Raw genomic sequence first — 16,680 nt, forward strand, 5'->3', positions numbered from 1 at the left:
CCTGGTCCAAGCCTTCATTTTCCAGGTCGAGCCCACAGCGAGCGGCTGACTTGGTCCCCAGAGCCCCCATTAATAGCGAACACAGCACCGCCCCCAGGAGGCTCGGGGACCATAAGTGGAAGGGGACGCCGGGAGAGCGCTCATCGTGGGCCCTTACTTGGGAAATCGGATCCCTGCCCGTTTGCTATCAAAGGCCAGCTCTGCATCCTTCCTCCGAACTCTGAGGTGAGGAAGATGTGTAGTCCTGTCATCCAACCTGTATTTTTACAATACCCATTCTGCTAAAATACAAGATTGCTATTAAAGTATGCAGTCTATCACAGGGGAACTTCTTTTGGTTTAATTTTGGTTCAGTTCTCCTAAGAACGAGATTTTATTCACACGGCATCTCTCACTCTACTCCCAATTCTGTAACTTCCTGGCAGAACCAACTTCCCAACAAGTCACACTCATAGCCCTGTCGGGAGAGAAGCTTGAGAAGCCGCGTCCACCTGCGGGGGTTGGTGTGTTTGGAGTGCTAGTTCTGGTCTCTGCAGGGGAGCTGTTTTACCAGTGCTGAGAAACCTCTCCACCACCCTCCATTCTCCTCCAGTCAGGCCCTGTAAAGGCAGAAACCTTGAGTTTCAGCCCCCACTCATTGAAGTGGGCCATACGAATATTTCTGTGAGGGCTGTGATATCAAGATTGGGAAAGCACTGTTGCAGAGTAACTACAGACCGTTCATTGGCTTGATTCAGTCCAGCCCAACAATTTCTTTACAAAGGTAAATATGGGATGAGGTGTCTTGCTCAATCACATAGCTCCCACTGAAGGCAGTATAAGGTAGGGACTAGAAGACAGATCTTGGGAGCAAACCCAAAAGAATCCTGGCTCTAGCATTTATTAGCTAGGACACTTTGGCTAAGTGACTTAACCTCTCAGCCTGTTTCCTCATCTGTAAAATGAGGCTAATGGTGAGTATCATTGTTCTAAGAATGAAGTGAGATCATATATGTAAAACACTTAGCACGTTGCCTGGTACATAAGTACTCAAGTGGTTGCTAGTATTACTGTTGGAACTCAGGTCTTCTAACCCTGAACTCCCGCCCTCCTACCCTTACCTCCATTACCTCATCCTGCTTCCTCACAGAACTCTTTACTAATAATAATTTATTGAGAAGAAACCGACAACTATAAAACTGGTATATGCAAGGCACACTAGATGCTGGGATCAGAGTGTTTTTTCTTTCCCCTTTGGGGGAAAATTTGGGAATTGTGAGGGTCGAGTATACAGAAGTTGTCTAGTTTTTCAGCACAAAGGCAGTAAGAATCCCTGAGCCATTATCCCTGTCTTCCAAAGAAGTAACTAAGGACCCACGGGGCATGTCCTCCTTTTGCTAAATTGAGAGACTTGTCAGTGCCTCCTGACAGATAACCATGCAGATGGTTGACAATTAAAGTAAGACTGCCCCAGTTCTGACATTGCAGAGTCATGGAAGAATGACTCCAGTGGCAGCTTGTTCCATCCATTCTATTATGGAAAACTTCAAAGTTTCTTCTAGCTGAAAATGGAGACCCAAAACCACTCCCATAGGAAGATGTTTCATACCACACACAAAAGTCAAAGCTGTTGGAAAGATTTTTATTTTCTTCTTCCCATGCTGTGGAAGGACATTGTGTTCCCCCGTTTTTATTTCTCCCACAAGGAGAAAAAGGATAGCAGTTCTCTGGGTCTCAGGGCTAAGCTGCTCCTATATGAACTTAGCCAAGATAGGACAGAAAGACTGGTGACTGATCCCAAATCTACCAGCTAACACATCAAACACCAGTGAAAGGGCAGGGAAGTGACTGGAAGGCAAGCTGAGGACTTGGCCTCAGGGACCAAGAATTTAGACTATGGGGTTATCAAAATGAAAAGGTAAACATCACCCAGTATGCAGCTGACCACAGAACTCACATCTGTGTTTTAGCCACTTACAATAAGCAGTGTCTAAAAGGGCTACAGCCTCCCAGCCTGGTACAGAGGTCAGCTCTAGTCCTACATGTCAGTTACCGTTCTCCTTGAGCTTCAGGCGAAAGGGCAGAGTTTGAACAAATCCTCAGCCAAGTCATAGTCCCAAGGAAGGTGTACCACGGCAGAGGGCTCTGGACACATGCAGGAATCTGTATATACGGAACCCCCTCAGGGTCTCTCCAGGGCCCTTTGATTCTGAAGCTGATTCCGCATCAAAACCATCTGAGCTCTCAACTTGGAGTACAAAAGAGCAAAATCAGCTAATTTGGAGTATGAAAAGATGGACTACCAGAGGCCAAGACCCAGGAGACTATAGGCCTCCTCAACATAGCTTTTCCAAACATGAGCTTCAACTGTTTTTTATTTAAAAAAAAAAAAAAAAGAAAGAAAAGAAGTCGCAACCAAGCATATAAAAAGTACTGCTGTCCTGAACTCATTTTTTAGGAAGGGGCAACAGGGAAAAACAAAATAAAATTTGTTATTTATTAGGTTTTCAAGGTAATGATGAGTGTATTTTCTAATCATTAGGCTAAGCATGTGGTTTGCTAACCTAGATAGTGGAAAAAATTCTCCAGACAGAGAAGTAGGAACAGATGCTATTATTTCAGGCAAAAGTGGGAGTTACTGAACAGAATGAGTGTTGGAGAAACACTGCTGCTTTCCCCAAAGATTAAGGTGGGTGGGCAGAATGTAACCCTCTTCCACCCAAGAATCTCAAAACACTTGGCTATCTTCCAAATTTTATGATGGGGAATATTGGCAGCAGAGAGAATGGCTTGCCCAGTCAGTCAGTAAACCCTCCAGGACCAGGGCTGAGAATTCCCACTGCTTCTAGTTCTGAGGACTTCTAAGAGGTTCTTGCTTGCAAAATGGCAAAGTTATGGTTCTGTGAAACATACTCTAAAGCCAGAGATGCACTTAGAGAAATGCTCTTTAAAAAAAAGAGATAAACTCATTTCCCTTCCTAAAATCACATTACATTTGGCTTTGATAACTTGAGATTCTTTAACATCTTGGGGGAAGGGTCTTTTGAGCTCTCCTTCCAATGTTATATATGGAATTTGGTCAGAGATGCCAGCTTGAGAAAATTGTAAGTTTTATAATACTGGAAAACCAAATCATTTATCTCGACGAAGAATAATCTATGCTTTTGCAACACTATCAATTTTCTCCTCTCCCTTCCAATGGATACCAGATGGATGAATTGGGACCCTCATATCAGGCTCCACCCCTACTCTCTATACCATTCACTCAGGGTAGTAATACACAGGCATATAGATTTTTTAAAACTCCCATTTGATTCTGATGAGCAGCCAAGATGAAGAATCTCTCAAGGTTCTCAGCTTTATCTTTTCCATTCTCTCTTAATATTATGCAAATGAAACAACTAAACCATCTTAATTAAGAAATCCTTGCATAGATATGGGAGAAAAGGCAGAAAGATTCTCTAAGTATAGTCAAGGTTAACCCTAGTTCTCAATCTAATCTATGACAAAAAGGGAGCAAGAATCTCTACCCTAAATTCAAAGGGTTGCTGAGGTGTCAATGCTATTTAGAGTCATTTTCTGTCAATGTCATTGGGAAGGAATGAGACAGCTGCAGAGAGCTTCACCAGATCTCACTGATGGAGAGGTAGTAAGAACAGAAAAAATAATAAGACTTGATGGGAGAACAAAATACTGGATGGGCAGATCACAAACAATTATCATCAACCTCTTGCCACATACAGGAAAAAAACACAAAACAAGACACACTGATAGTGTATTAAACATTCTTTCCCATCCTCCGGATACATTTACTCTGCAATAAATAGTGCAATTTTAGCAGGAGGAAACAAGAAGGAACATTGGAAGTACCCACCTCCCTCTCAAACACGTTTTATCCGTGTGCTCTCTCTTCCTAGGTAGCACAGATCTCCCCAGTGCTGGGTGAGAGACAGGACAAGGGGGAAGAGGTCTGTGCATGTTCACTTGCCCTTTGGCTTATGGAGTTGCCCGGAGAGCTCAGCAAAAAGCACTCTCACGCTCGTATGGCAGACACTGGGGGAGTAAGGGCTGGCTGTTGGGCCTATTCTTGCTCTAAGGCAACATCCTAGAAAGGCAGGGCCTGGCAGGGGAGAAAACATGGTCACTGAGCCCCAACTGCTGACTGCATTTTCCAGCTGACATCCAGCCTCCTGTCAACCTCCCTTAACCTCTACTGCTAAGGCTGTGTTCTTTTATTGCCTAATTGGCAATAAAGCAAGGAAAAGGATGAAAAACAGCATTTGTGGTGAGGGCTGCCCTTGCAGCCCCCACCCCTTGTCTGTCTGACTCCTGCAGCCGCAGATGAGGTGTAAACACTGGGTACACAGACCCTCCACCAGGCTCTCTTAACCAGCTCTGTCTCCCCCACTCTACATGCTTACTGATGGCCACTAAGAAACACTATCTCCAAATAACTTTGCATCCAATTTATCCTGTGTGAGTCAATAACAATGTTCCCATGAGAGACATTCTCAGCACTTATAAATATGGGTTGGTCAGGAGGTGTGGGGAATAGAAGGCTTCTTCAGGAACCAGGGTCAAAGGCCAGCTCTTCCACTTGCCTCACCCCTAGAAACCTTAAATACTGTCTCAGCACTCAATCTGCAGAGTTCGGCTTGGAAGCATGCAATCATAGCTCTTCAGCGACCTTCAACTAAAAGGCAACATCTTGATTAGGCAGATATGCTCCAGGGACAAGAGCAATACAGATGGTGTGAACAAGAGAAGAAAAGACAAAAAAGACACTGAAAAGGAATAGGCAAAAGGGTGGGGCAGGGCAGACCAGACAGAAGCAGGAAACCTGGGCCAAAGTGCAAAACACCAAGTGGTCTCAACAGCTCAGGCCAGCACTCCACCTTCTCAATTCATTCTCAAAAAATTTGCCTGGTGCAAGGGGATATTAGGCGGCACAGTGTTTGGTAACAAAAATAGAAGGGGTTAGGTAAGAAAACAGGAGACCAAAGAGATGTCATTCTTATCAGCATGAAGTGACCAGGACAATGACCAGCAAGACAGGATGCACCTGGGGACCCTGTGAGGCACCAACTATGTGGTCAAGTGTTTCTAATGGAGAATCCAGGGCCTGACCACCTGACATCTGCTTTGGCCTTCACCTGCCCTATGTCTGCAGCAGCACCTCTGGCTCGGACAATGAGCAATAGAGAGTGTATCCCAATTCGTCTATTTCTTCAGGGGTGAGCTCTGCAAATAAGTTCACCTTGGGGTTTAGGGCACTGGGCAGGACTCCAGCCTCTAAGTAGCTGATGAGTCCCCTCAGAGCCTGCAGGAAACGGTCGGCCAGCATATCTGGAGACCAGTCAGCCTCCTCCTGGGCCAAGTGTAGGATCACATTGGTTAGCTGGCTGGCAGTGAGGTGGCCCAGGGCCGGAGTAGACTTGCATATGGCCTTGAGGATCTTGAGGCACAGAGATCGGCAGCCGGAGTCAGCCTGGTCCAAAGCCCGCAGGCGTGCCGTCTCAGCAGGACGCAGGCTCAGCCGCCACAGGTTGTCATACTGGGCTAGCCGGTGTGGTTTGGCCACCAAGACAGTGTCACCAAGGGTCACTGATGGCAGGAAGTCAATGATGAGATGCTTGTCACGCTCATACTGCACCTCCAGTGTCAAGGCCTCTGGGGGTGGTGCTGGTCGGATCACATAGTCCAAGAGGGACCCTATGGCCGGCCAATTGATAGAGCCAGCCACTACCTTCTGAAATGCATCTGCCACAGTCTTTGGAGAGAGGTAGCCCCCTACTACGCAGCGGTCCCAGTAACTGCTACCACGAGGAAAGTACTCTGGGTTCTCACGACGAACCAGGAAGAAGCCAGGGACATTCATGATGGTGTCCTCGCCAGGGATACATGACCACAGATTCTGCTCCAGCACAAGGGGGACAATGAGTTGGATGTGATCTGCTGTCACTACCTGTCAAGCAGAATTTAAAATGTTTTGAGGGATTTACTCTGCTCAAGAGATGTGCTTCCCCAAAGACAGGTCCCATCTTGCATTCCCCCAAGAACAGAAACTAAGGATTCTTTCATGTCACTGTATCAATCTATATGGAGTGAGAAAATTAGAAAGTAGAGATTTGCACAAGAATATAAGAAGGAGGTGGCTTCTTAAAAGTTGTGAGTATGACTAAAAAATGAGAAAGGGTTAAAGAAGACACAAGAGCAAAAATTAAAAAACATGGATCTCCAAATGCTGCTGCAATTGCACAGGACTCAGAAGCAGTAAGATTGCAATCTTCCTGGCAAGTCTGGGACACTGATTTTCTGTACTAGTAACACTACTGAGAAGCTCCTGGTCAGTACCCAACCCCACTCTTTGTAAGAACCACCTTGTTACCTGCAGGTCATCATAAAGGCTGCCACTCAAGTACATGTCCCGAAGTGGCATGTCAGGCAACTTGGCCCGCAGGAAGCTCCGGAGCTCGGCACATATGTCCACAGCAGCTTGCTTGGCTCGAGCCTGCTCTCCAGCAGGGATGGCTGCCTGGTTCCGGTAGTAAGTAAGAAGTTTCTCCTGCAGGGACATGCGGAGTCGTGACTTCTTCAAGTCTACCTGCCCCTTCCTGGCCAATGGCTTGGGCCGGGGTGGGCAGAATGTATCTGCCAAGGCAAGAGAGAGAAGCACATGAGCTCTTCCCACGCTTGCTCAATCCACAGCTGCCTCAGCCCCAGAAAAGAAAAGGGCTTGGAACAAAGGGCAAGTGCTTGCATGGTGTCTGGCACATATGTGCTCAATGTTTGCTGAACACAGGAGTAGTACTGAAAGTCCAGAGGCAAACCTTAGAGGGCTGACGGCCTTTCTCACCTGTGTCAAAGGAGTTTGTGGGAAGGGTCTGCAGGGAGCGGCTCAGGCCTGTCTTCATGTCCTTGTTCAGCAGTCGGGAGGAGCCCATCCAGTTTGGTTCTTCCCAGCTCCTTTTCCCTGAATGGCTCAGGCGGGTGGGGCTGGTAGGAGCACTGATTGCCCGGTCATACATCTGGAATAGCAGAGAGGACACAGGACATACACCTGCCTTCTTTTCTCTATTTTTAAATAATTTTTATTCTAGATTATGGAATACTTTGTTCAATGCAGAAAATATCGAGAAATACTAAATGATATAAGAAAGAAATAGATTTACCTATGATGTCACAACCCAGAGAAAACTGTTGTTAATATCTGGTATATTTCTTTCCAGAAATATATATTTATGTAATTAGGATCATGCTCTCTATATACTTTTGAAACCCGATCTTTTAACATCATTTTGATCATTTCCTCCTGTCACTAAGAATGCTTGAACATTTTCTGACTACACAACCTTGTACCTTAAGAATATACCAACAAATAGCTATTGAGTGGCTACTACTCATATGTGTCGGGCATTGGTTGAGGTGCTAAGAATAAAGCAGCACACCAAAGAGATCCAAATCCCTGCCCTCATGGAGTTTTCAGTCCACTTGTTTATATATACTGCCTATATATATATATAATATATATATAGGCAGTATATAATAAACAAACTAAATGTGTGGTGGGGTGTTGTAGTTAAGGAAGGATACTTTGGTTATTTACAGTTTTTTACTTGCTAGAATAAACTGCTTTATTTGTATCTCCAATGATTTCTTTAGGGCAGAGTTCTAGAAGTAAACTTACTGAATTATCTTAAGGTCTTGTCTACTAATGCCAAATTACCAAGTTACACTCCCATTGGCAGTGTGAGTCTTGTTCCAGGTGAGCTCCACTTCGTAGATGCTGCCTCACCACAACGCATCACTGCTCCTGGCTGCACACACTTACCCGCTTAACTGCCAGCGTGGCGATGCCCAGCATGGCCGCTCCACCCACCCCCAGCACCAGCCGGGCATTGGAAAGCACAAAGTCAATGGCCGTGCCAATGCCATTGTCATCCTTCTTGCCTTTGCGCTCACCAGCGCCTGCCATTGCTCACCTGAGAATGAAGTTAGAACACAGCCATCAGCACCTGGGACCTCAAGAACTGTCCCCTTTCCCCCACCCGGCCAATCCCCAACAAATTTAGGGTACTCTGTAAGTTCCAGCAACCCAAATCTTCTTGCCTCTAGCACTGCATACTATAGGGTCTAGAGAGAGATACCATGTCCCATGATATTTCTGAATGTAAGGGGGAGAAACTGATCATGCATATTGTGGGAAAACCTTTCCACTAATCTATTAAGATTATAGAAACCATTAAACTCACTATCAGTCCTTTCTCATATTACAGTGAAGTTCCCCACCATGCAATTACAACCCTCTTTCTACGCCTTCACAATGTTATAATGCAGAATGTATTTTGACCCTCTGGCCACTGCTTTGTGAAAGGTGAGATCTGATAATGGCCCTGGGGCTCATCTAATCCTATTACATCACTACACATATAGGGAGGTGACTTACTAGAAGTCCCAGAGAAAAGAAAAGGCACAATTGTCTCCAGAACGCAGGAATCTCAACTCGTTCTATGATGCTTTTTCTGGTGTTTCATGCTTACCATTACCCAAATCAAACTGGCCCTTATTCTATCTACCTTCTGCAAACAAAACACAAAATAACATGGACCAAACACCTATACACTCCCAACCGGGCAAATGCTTTGTTCCTTGGTGAAGTATCCAGGGGGACTATAATAGCTCGGGTGAGGCTGGCATTGAGACTAAAAAAAACACAAAGGACTCTGTATAGTTGGCTGTTAACTGGAAAACAAGGCAAAAAACCCCCATCTGCTCAAATGCGCATGGAAGATGAACTAAAAATGTGGTCACCTAAAGGAGTACATGGGCACAAGACAGAAGAGGCTGGCCTCTTGTACAGTGCTCAAGCAAGGCGAGCACACACATGCTACCTGGCTATAAGCAGTCATCCTCACTCAAGTGGCCCTAGTCCCCAAATAAGCCCATTTCCCATTGAGTTGGAACCCTGGGCCTGACCAGATAAAGGTTGGCAGTGTGGTTCAGATCTCAATACTGCTCTTAATGCTGCTGCTCTCTTCTACTTCCCGTGTCCTTTACACCAGGAATTACATAAGGAAAAACAAAGCTGTATACCATTCAGGGTCCCAGAATAACAGGATACCAAGAGACAGGATCAAGAGGAATATCTTCCAGAAAGAAATAGCATTCTTTTTAATACCGTGTTACAACTAGGTATTGCTAGTTTCACAATTCGTGACCCCGGCCTATACCTCCCTGCCTCCCCAAAAAAGAGATATTTCTGACTCTACTTAATCCAGCAATTGAGTTAACCAAGAGTTGGTCAAGTCCAAAAATATTTTTTCACGACCTTGGTCGCATATCCTTTTGCCCACCTTTTACCGTCAATAGAAGCTTCAGATTTAGGGACATAATGAGAGACTATGTGGCCAAATGAAATCTATTCCTACTTCAAATGCAAGGAGCAAGGAAGACCAAGAACTCTGTATTTACAGGTGGGGTCAGGCAAGACCACTAGTCATCCTCCCTATGGTGGCCACTGAGAGAGATAGGACGTGTCTGAGGCACAGTCATCCAATCAGAAAAAAGTAGAACATTACACATTTCCCCACACTTAACAACGTCTCCTGTTTAATTTTTTAAAAACAAAAGAACCTTTACTGATGTATTTACAATAGGGAGAACCACTGGATACAAGCACCCTCTAAATCATCCTTGAATGTGATGCAGCAGGACTAGAGGGCACCTCCTCCCTCTGAGAACAAGCCAGAAGGGGCATCCCTGGACCATTTAGTCCTTGGTCCTTCTGATGACTGGTAAGAACAAGGTGGTGGTGCAGTATACCAGAAGAGAGCATAGGTTTTAGAGTTGGAAATCCTAAGATTGAATACTTGCCTTAAACCCTGACTTGTTAGCTGAGCGACCTCAAATGAGTTACTTAGTCCCTCAGCTATGAAGAGAGAATAATAATCCCTGCATTGCCCAAAGCATAGGGTTGTAGTGAAGAACAAACAGCTACTGCAATAGTGTATATGAACACTATAAACTGTAAACGTGCACCACAAATGTGGGCTAACATTAAATTTTTTTGTTTTGTTTTTTGGCAGCTGGCTGGTACAAGGATTGACTTCTAGATCCTGGTGTTATCAGCATCACACTCTAACCAATTTAACCAACGGAGCAAGTGGCCAGCCCCTCATTAAGTCTTTTAAGATTTCCATCTACAGGACAAAAGGTAAGTGCGGTGAGCTATCCACCCTGTCCTCTAAGTTACAATTCACCCTCTGGGACTGAGCTAAAATGGCCTGTAACTCACATTGATGCTATCCTGGGCTTGAGATGAAAACTGTTAAGTTGAACAGGCTTGTTAAAGGCTTTTCCTACTCTGGTGCAATACGGTCCCCCACCTCCATCCAAGGACCGGGTGACATAATAGACCTGGGGACCTGGAGGAGAGAGCACCCACAAACTCCAAGAGGGAGACGTAGTCTTTATTCTAAAACTTAATTCAACTTGTTCCAGTTGAAACTGATTCTCCACAGTGTACCTTCCATTCAGATTCTGCTACATTAGCTCGCAGCTTACAAGAACACCAACGGCAAGGAGAGAGGGGCCTGGCTTCTCAGGGCAATAAAAAGAAACACTGTTGTTTAATGGGCATAGGGTTTCAGACTTGTAAGATGAAAGAAGTAGTGGAGATCTGTTACACAACAATGAGAATATACTTAATACTACTGAACTGGACATTTAAAAATGGTTGTGGAGGGCTGGCCCATGGCTCACTTGGGAGAGTGTGGTGCTAATAACACCAAGGCCACAGGTTTGGATCCTATATAGGGATGGCCGGTTAGCTCACTGGTTGAGCTTGGTGCTGACACCAAGCCAAGGGTTAAGATCCCCTTACTGGTCATCTTTAAAAAAAAAAAAAGATAAAAATGGTTGTGGAATATACTAACATTTATAAAGAAAATGTATTTCACAGTGCCTAGTTTCCAAAGCCCTGTAGTTTCAGGTATAACCTAACTTTTTAAAATTACATATAGAAATGTTAAGCTTGCAAAAGACAGGAAACTTTCCCCAGGCTAAAGTCTCTGTTGTAGATAAAGAATTGTAACACAGCAAAATTGTTGGCTCAAGGACAGATGCACTTGGACAGGTTAACCTAAAGTTACTTGATTGTTATATAAACATACTGAGGAAACTGCTGTAGGAAAAGACAGTATTTGCTAAGAACAAGCTTTTGTTGGTGGATCTACTTTACCTTTTGCAAACTGCATTATGGAATGTCACTTTGTTATTTCACTGATGTTACCAGCTTCTATTGTTAAACTATACTTAGCCATAACTCCACCTATGTTCCTTTTCTGTAACTTTTTTTCTGGGCTGGAGAATAAATACTGAGACAGAACCCCAGTTCAGGGTTAATTTTCAGAAGGAGAAATGCCTCTCTCTTGAGAGTTCATGGAAAATTAACCCCTTCGGGGCTTCTCACTGCTCAGAAGAAATGGGCTTTGAGTAATCCCTTGTGTCTCAGTCACCCAGAGGGAAATAAGTGACAAAGAGAGTGCAATAATGGTTAAGATGGTTAAAAAACAGAAACAAAAAAGGAACACCAACCTGGTGGGCAGGGTTGGGGATTAAGAATTTGAGTTCTGGCAACCTCTCAGGCAAATTATTTAACCTGTCTCCCTAGATACAAAAATGGGAACAGAAATACTCATCACCCCAAAAGTAAAGATGACAAACAATGGAGACCCTGCTGCTTCCGAGGATGACCACACTGAACTATGAAAATTCCAACTTACTTTACTTGAAAAAGTCATGTTTTTTCATAAACATGTCTTGCTTGAGTACATATGAGAATAGTTAACATATGTTGAATGTGTATTTTGTGCTAGACATTTTACACATCGTAATTGCCTTAATTCTCACAACAATCCCATGAGATCATTAACTTTGTTATCTTTAATTTACAGATGAAGAAACTGAGGCAGAGATTAAGTAAATGGCCCAAGGTCACCATGGCAGTAAGTTGTGCAGACAGGATTTGAACCAGAGCTCACACTGCTGGGAAGAACTAATCTACAGGGGTCCCAAGTAGCTTGTGACCCCACCTTGTTCACATGTCCTCTCTATTAACCACTAAACCATAAGTTTCTTGGGGACATTTTGGCTCATTTACTGCTACATCCCTAGGGTATACAGTGTCTGACACATAGTAAATATCTGTTGCATGAATGAACTATTAACCCTATGGCATTTTGTTTGTTTTTGGTTTTTTAGAGGGGGTGGTAATAGCAATGTGTAACCCAATTCACAGTTAAAATAGGTTAGGAATACAAAGATTTCAAGTAACTCACTAATTCCCTCCCAGATCTGCTACCCCTCCCTGTGCAGCAGGCCCCCATGGGCATCATCCCAACCCTGGTCCTATACTGCCAAAGGCGGGTCTGCCAATCATAAGTAGCTAAGAACCAAAAGTAGCTAAGAACCACAAGGCTCCTCCTCCTGCTTCTCTCTCTGTTAAAAACACCACCCTCCACACAGCTGGCAAGCCTTACATACCCTTCATACTTCTCTCTCCTCCTGCCTCAGCCAACTGATCACCAAGTCCCACTGTTGTACACGTATTTACGTGTGGCCACCCCCACCACCTCAGTCCCTCAATATCATCTAGCTAGATTCACTGCTCTAGTCTCTCACCAATTTATTCTCCACACTGCCCCTGGCACACTCCAAGACAGAAATGTGGCCATGTTATTCCCCTGCCTACAAAGCTGTGATGGTACCCCCACAATCACCTATTAAAATCTCCTTAACTGGGATTCACCATTCTTCCAGACCTGGCCCAGTCTCAACTCTGGCCACTTGCCTTACAGATGTGCCATTTTAGCCATGCCAGACTCAAGTTTCCAGACTATAAAATGCAGTTTCTGCCTCCAGGCATTTGTTTGTACAAGGGTACTTTAATGTACATTTGAAAAGATTTGTATTATCTTTTTTTTTTTTTTTTTGGCGGCTGGCTGGTACAGGGATCGAACCCTGGACCTTGGTGTTATCAGCACCATGCTCTAACCAACTGAGCTAACTGGCCAACCCCAATTTGTATTATCCTATTCTATTTTTCTATGAACTTTTTGAAGTACCCTCACACTTGCCCCCCTGCCCAGAAAGCTTCTATTTCTCATTTAAGGGAGACCTCAAATGTCTTCATTTGGATTTTTTTTTTTCTTTTTTTTTGATGGCTGACCGGTATGGGGAACCAAACTTGTGACCTTGGGGTTATAAGGCTGTGCTCTAACCAACTGAGCTAACCAGCCAGCCCAAATGTCCTCATTTCTATAGCCACCTGTGATCCCATGCCATCACCCTACCCAAGGCAGAGTTATGTCTTCATCGCTCTTTATGCATAGAGCTCCTTACACTGTAATTACTTCCCATTGACCTTCGCATTAGGCCAAGTTCCTTGATGGACCATAACGTTCATCTCCATCCCCAGAGCCTATCAGAATGCCAGGACCATACAAAGCCCTCTGGGAAATTTGCTAAATTAAATATAATCATGATGTTAAAGTAGGACTTCTTGACACTGGCATTGAGAGTAAATAGAGCTGACATACCACTTGCCAAGTACCATTCCAAGTTCTGTGTGTGCACTGTCTTATTTAATTCCCATAATAACCTAAAAGGCAGGTACTATTATTTTCCTTTCACATATGAGGAAATGGTGCTCTGGAAAGGCTTAGTGACTCACCCTAAATCTCACAACTATTAGTTGCAGTGCCAGGATTTGAAGTCAGGCACTGTAACTGAAGTCTATACACTATGTTTGCTTTACAGAGCTGTAAAAGAATATAGTTATGTTTTGAGGAATGTGATCTGACCCACAGTATAACTGAATCCTCTGAATAATGAGTCGGCTTGGAACTGCTCTAGTGGTTTTAACCAATGTCTTTTCTAACATTTTCATATGTAAAAAGTTCTAAGATAAAATGGTGATAGCAATTCTGTTCTGGTGGGGTTTGAAACTCAGGGTCTACTTTTTCTCAATAAGAGAACCCACTTCTGTTAATATGTCTGTATCTCCTCGACTGATTTCTAATGACTAAAGGAACGACTTTGGTCACCTAAAGGACCCCTTTGCTGGTACCCTGAATCAGAAAAAACAAAACCTATAGGAAATAGGGCCTACCTACCTTAGGCTTCTTAATGCATCTGTGAGGTGGGGATGGGAGAAAGCAGGAGTGTCTACAGAAGGCACCTCTGTCCTCTTTCCTGTGGAATTAGAGTGGGAGGGGACAGGAGAGGGTCTTAAATAATCCCCCCCAGTTTGCTGTGGAGGAAGACCAGGCCCTTCTCCAGCTGTCTCTCCCTAGCCTCAGGATCCTCTAGCTTCTGATTCTTCCGGAATTCACGGCGGATGAAGGCAAGGTAGAAGTCTCGATCGGTGTAGCGAAGCTCTCGGCCCTGGCGCAGCAGAGCCCGGTAGAGACTCAGCACCGCCGCTCGGCTCCAAGGGGCCATGGGGGACTGGCGGGGGCTGGGCGTCACGCTATAAACAGAAGGTAAGACATAGAAGCTTAGTATCAGAATTAATGACAGAATGGCCAGTAGAGACTATGTAAGTCAGGAGTTCTTAATCCAAGTTTCAGAGACCCCCACGGTCACGCTATGACTTAGTGGCAGGGCTAGGACTAAATCCCAGCCTCTTGACTCCCACTCCTGAAAAGTACAGACTGTGGTTCACCAGAGCTCAGAAGCTCGACTGCCTGGGCTTGAATCCTGGCTCTGCTACTCACTTGCTACATGACTTTGGGCAAAGTACTTAACCCTTCTAAGTATCACCTTCTTCACCTGTAAAATGGAGATGATGATATTATGGCAACCGTTCCTATCCATAGGGTTATTCTGGGAGTCGTGCATGTAAAGCACCTGTATTAGAACTTCACAAGGTATGGACTAGAGTGGTTGTACAAAGACTCAGCCATACTTGAATGCTGGTACCACCAATTACAAGCTGCATTACCTTGGGCGAGTTTCCTAACTTTTCTGTACCTGCCTCAGTTCCTCACCTGTAAAATGAGGACAAAAATCTTATTTTGCCCATCTGATTGGTATGAGCATTAAATGAGTCAATGTATGTGAACATGTTTAGAACGGCACTTGGCACATACTAAGTACTCTATCAGGACTGGCTATTATTATTAGTGCTACCTAGCCAGGTTTATAAATGCTCAATAAGTATTACATTTAGTTATACAAAAACTGCCACTGCCTTCCTTCAGTAACAATAAGCCATTATACAACCACAGAGTGTTATCATCGGTAAAGTGCTTTGTCATCCATTGTTACAGTTAAACTAAGAACCTATGAGATGGTCAGGGTTTATAACAATAATAGTGCACACTTATTGAGGGCTTACTACACACCATGCACATTCTAAGCAAGTCCCACACAACTCATCTCCTTCTATCAACAACCCCAGTGTCATCACTACCCTCATTTTAAGTGGAAGAGACTGAACTTCCCAGAGGAAGTAACTTGACTACAGGCGCACAGCTGTAAAAGGGGGTGCTGCACTCCTGATCCCCACGCTGCCTCTTCTGTAATGGAGTCACCGTGTGCTAAGGCCTTACCATGTGTAACGGCACTTCTAGGCGCTCCACCAACTTTCCCAGCACAGTGCCCGGCACATACCAGGGGCTCAAAATTAACACTGAATATAAGAAGGAATCCTCACAACATCCCCATGTGGAAGATATGACCATCCCCGTTTCAGAAATAAAGAAATATGAATGAGTAGGGGACGTATCTGGCCGGAAAAAAGATCTGGACTTTGGCCCCAAAGTCAGCTAGCCATTAGCCTCCGGCCTGGCTAACTTCCTGCGCGAGCTTGAGCAAGCCACCGTCCCTGTCCCGGTTTCCTGCAGAAACGCTCCCTCCGGCCCTAAGGGCCTCCCGCAATGGGAGAGATGCACAAAATCAACCGAAGTGCTTGAGGAGGTAGAGCGCGACTGTCACCGCGAGGGCTGTTACTACAAGGTCGCTCGGCGAGTGGGCGGCTGAGCCCTGACCAGTCCAGTTCCTCCACCGACCTTGGGGGGCCAGGCCGAGCCGGGGTGCGGAGACCCCGCGGCTGGGACAGGCCGGCTTGGGGGGCCTGGGAGGACTCCGGAGGATGGGGCGGGGCGAGCTTTCGAGGGGGCCGTCCAGGGCGGGCTGTGGCGAGCTCCCCAGCGGCAGGCCGGTAGCCTGGGCCCGGGATGGATCGGGGCCGCCGGCAGCAGCCCTGGGGGGAGGTGCGGCGAGCTCCCGGCCGCCAGGCCTCCGCCGCTCCTCACTGCTTCCCTCACTCACCCGCGGGCCGCGCGCTCTACCACTCTTCAGGACTCGCCTCTTGCCCGACACCTGTCTCGGGGGTCACCCATCAACATGGCCCCTTCACTTCCGGGACACGACCTTGCGCACGGAGGCGGGCGGAGGCGGACGGACTTCCGGTCTTCGCCTCCACGCTCTCTTGAGGCGGGGCCAGAAGCCTCTCCGGCCCCGCCCCCCGTTCGGGGCTCCGCCCACAACCCTGAGCCCCACCTCCGTGCATGATGTCACTTAGGAACCGGCCTGCAGAGGCCATCCGCGTCCCACCCCCGGAGGGCGGACGTGCCAGCGCCGGCTGTGGGCACTGAGTGGGCAGAGGGGGGAAGACAGGGGGTGACTTCTGACGAG

At 45.8% G+C, this 16,680-nt stretch overlaps 2 protein-coding genes across 3 annotated transcripts; both read right to left on the reverse strand.

The window, feature by feature from the left end:
• Positions 1–1,640: 1,640 nt before the first annotated feature.
• On the reverse strand, positions 1,641–14,239 carry MIEF1 (mitochondrial elongation factor 1). Of its 2 annotated transcripts, XM_063075863.1 has the most exons (5): positions 14,154–14,239; positions 7,811–7,961; positions 6,836–7,007; positions 6,368–6,630; positions 1,641–5,944 (listed from the first exon to the last, which is right to left on the reverse strand). In XM_063075863.1, the coding sequence occupies exons 2-5, from the start codon at positions 7,952–7,954 to the stop codon at positions 5,138–5,140; spliced, it is 1,386 nt and encodes a 461-aa protein (XP_062931933.1). In that variant the 5' UTR covers positions 7,955–7,961; positions 14,154–14,239; the 3' UTR covers positions 1,641–5,137. The 2 variants fall into 2 exon arrangements, with proteins under 2 accessions (XP_062931933.1, XP_062931934.1); XM_063075864.1 differs by lacking the exon at positions 7,811–7,961 and having other exon boundaries at positions 14,154–14,211.
• A 13-nt stretch (positions 14,240–14,252) lies between these two features.
• LOC134360993 (mitochondrial ribosome and complex I assembly factor AltMIEF1) lies at positions 14,253–16,403 on the reverse strand. The gene is made up of 2 exons (XM_063075865.1): positions 16,315–16,403; positions 14,253–14,509 (listed from the first exon to the last, which is right to left on the reverse strand). The coding sequence occupies exon 2, from the start codon at positions 14,479–14,481 to the stop codon at positions 14,269–14,271; it is 213 nt and encodes a 70-aa protein (XP_062931935.1). The 5' UTR covers positions 14,482–14,509; positions 16,315–16,403; the 3' UTR covers positions 14,253–14,268.
• Between the last annotated feature and the right edge of the window lie 277 nt (positions 16,404–16,680).

This window comes from Cynocephalus volans, chromosome 12, assembly GCF_027409185.1.
Source record: "Cynocephalus volans isolate mCynVol1 chromosome 12, mCynVol1.pri, whole genome shotgun sequence".
In the NCBI taxonomy this organism is placed as follows: domain Eukaryota; kingdom Metazoa; phylum Chordata; class Mammalia; order Dermoptera; family Cynocephalidae; genus Cynocephalus; species Cynocephalus volans.

Coding starts and splice junctions, on each gene's coding strand:
- LOC134360993 (XM_063075865.1), bottom strand. CDS start 14,481: ATGGCCCCTTGGAGCCGAGCGGCGGTGCTGAGTCTCTACCGGGCTCTG.
- MIEF1 (XM_063075863.1), bottom strand. CDS start 7,954: ATGGCAGGCGCTGGTGAGCGCAAAGGCAAGAAGGATGACAATGGCATT. Junction 7,008..7,810: donor CCACGCTGGCAGTTAAGCGG/GTAAGTGTGTGC, acceptor CTGCTATTCCAG/ATGTATGACCGGGCAATCAG. Junction 5,945..6,367: donor GCCTTTATGATGACCTGCAG/GTAACAAGGTGG, acceptor TCTGCTTGACAG/GTAGTGACAGCAGATCACAT.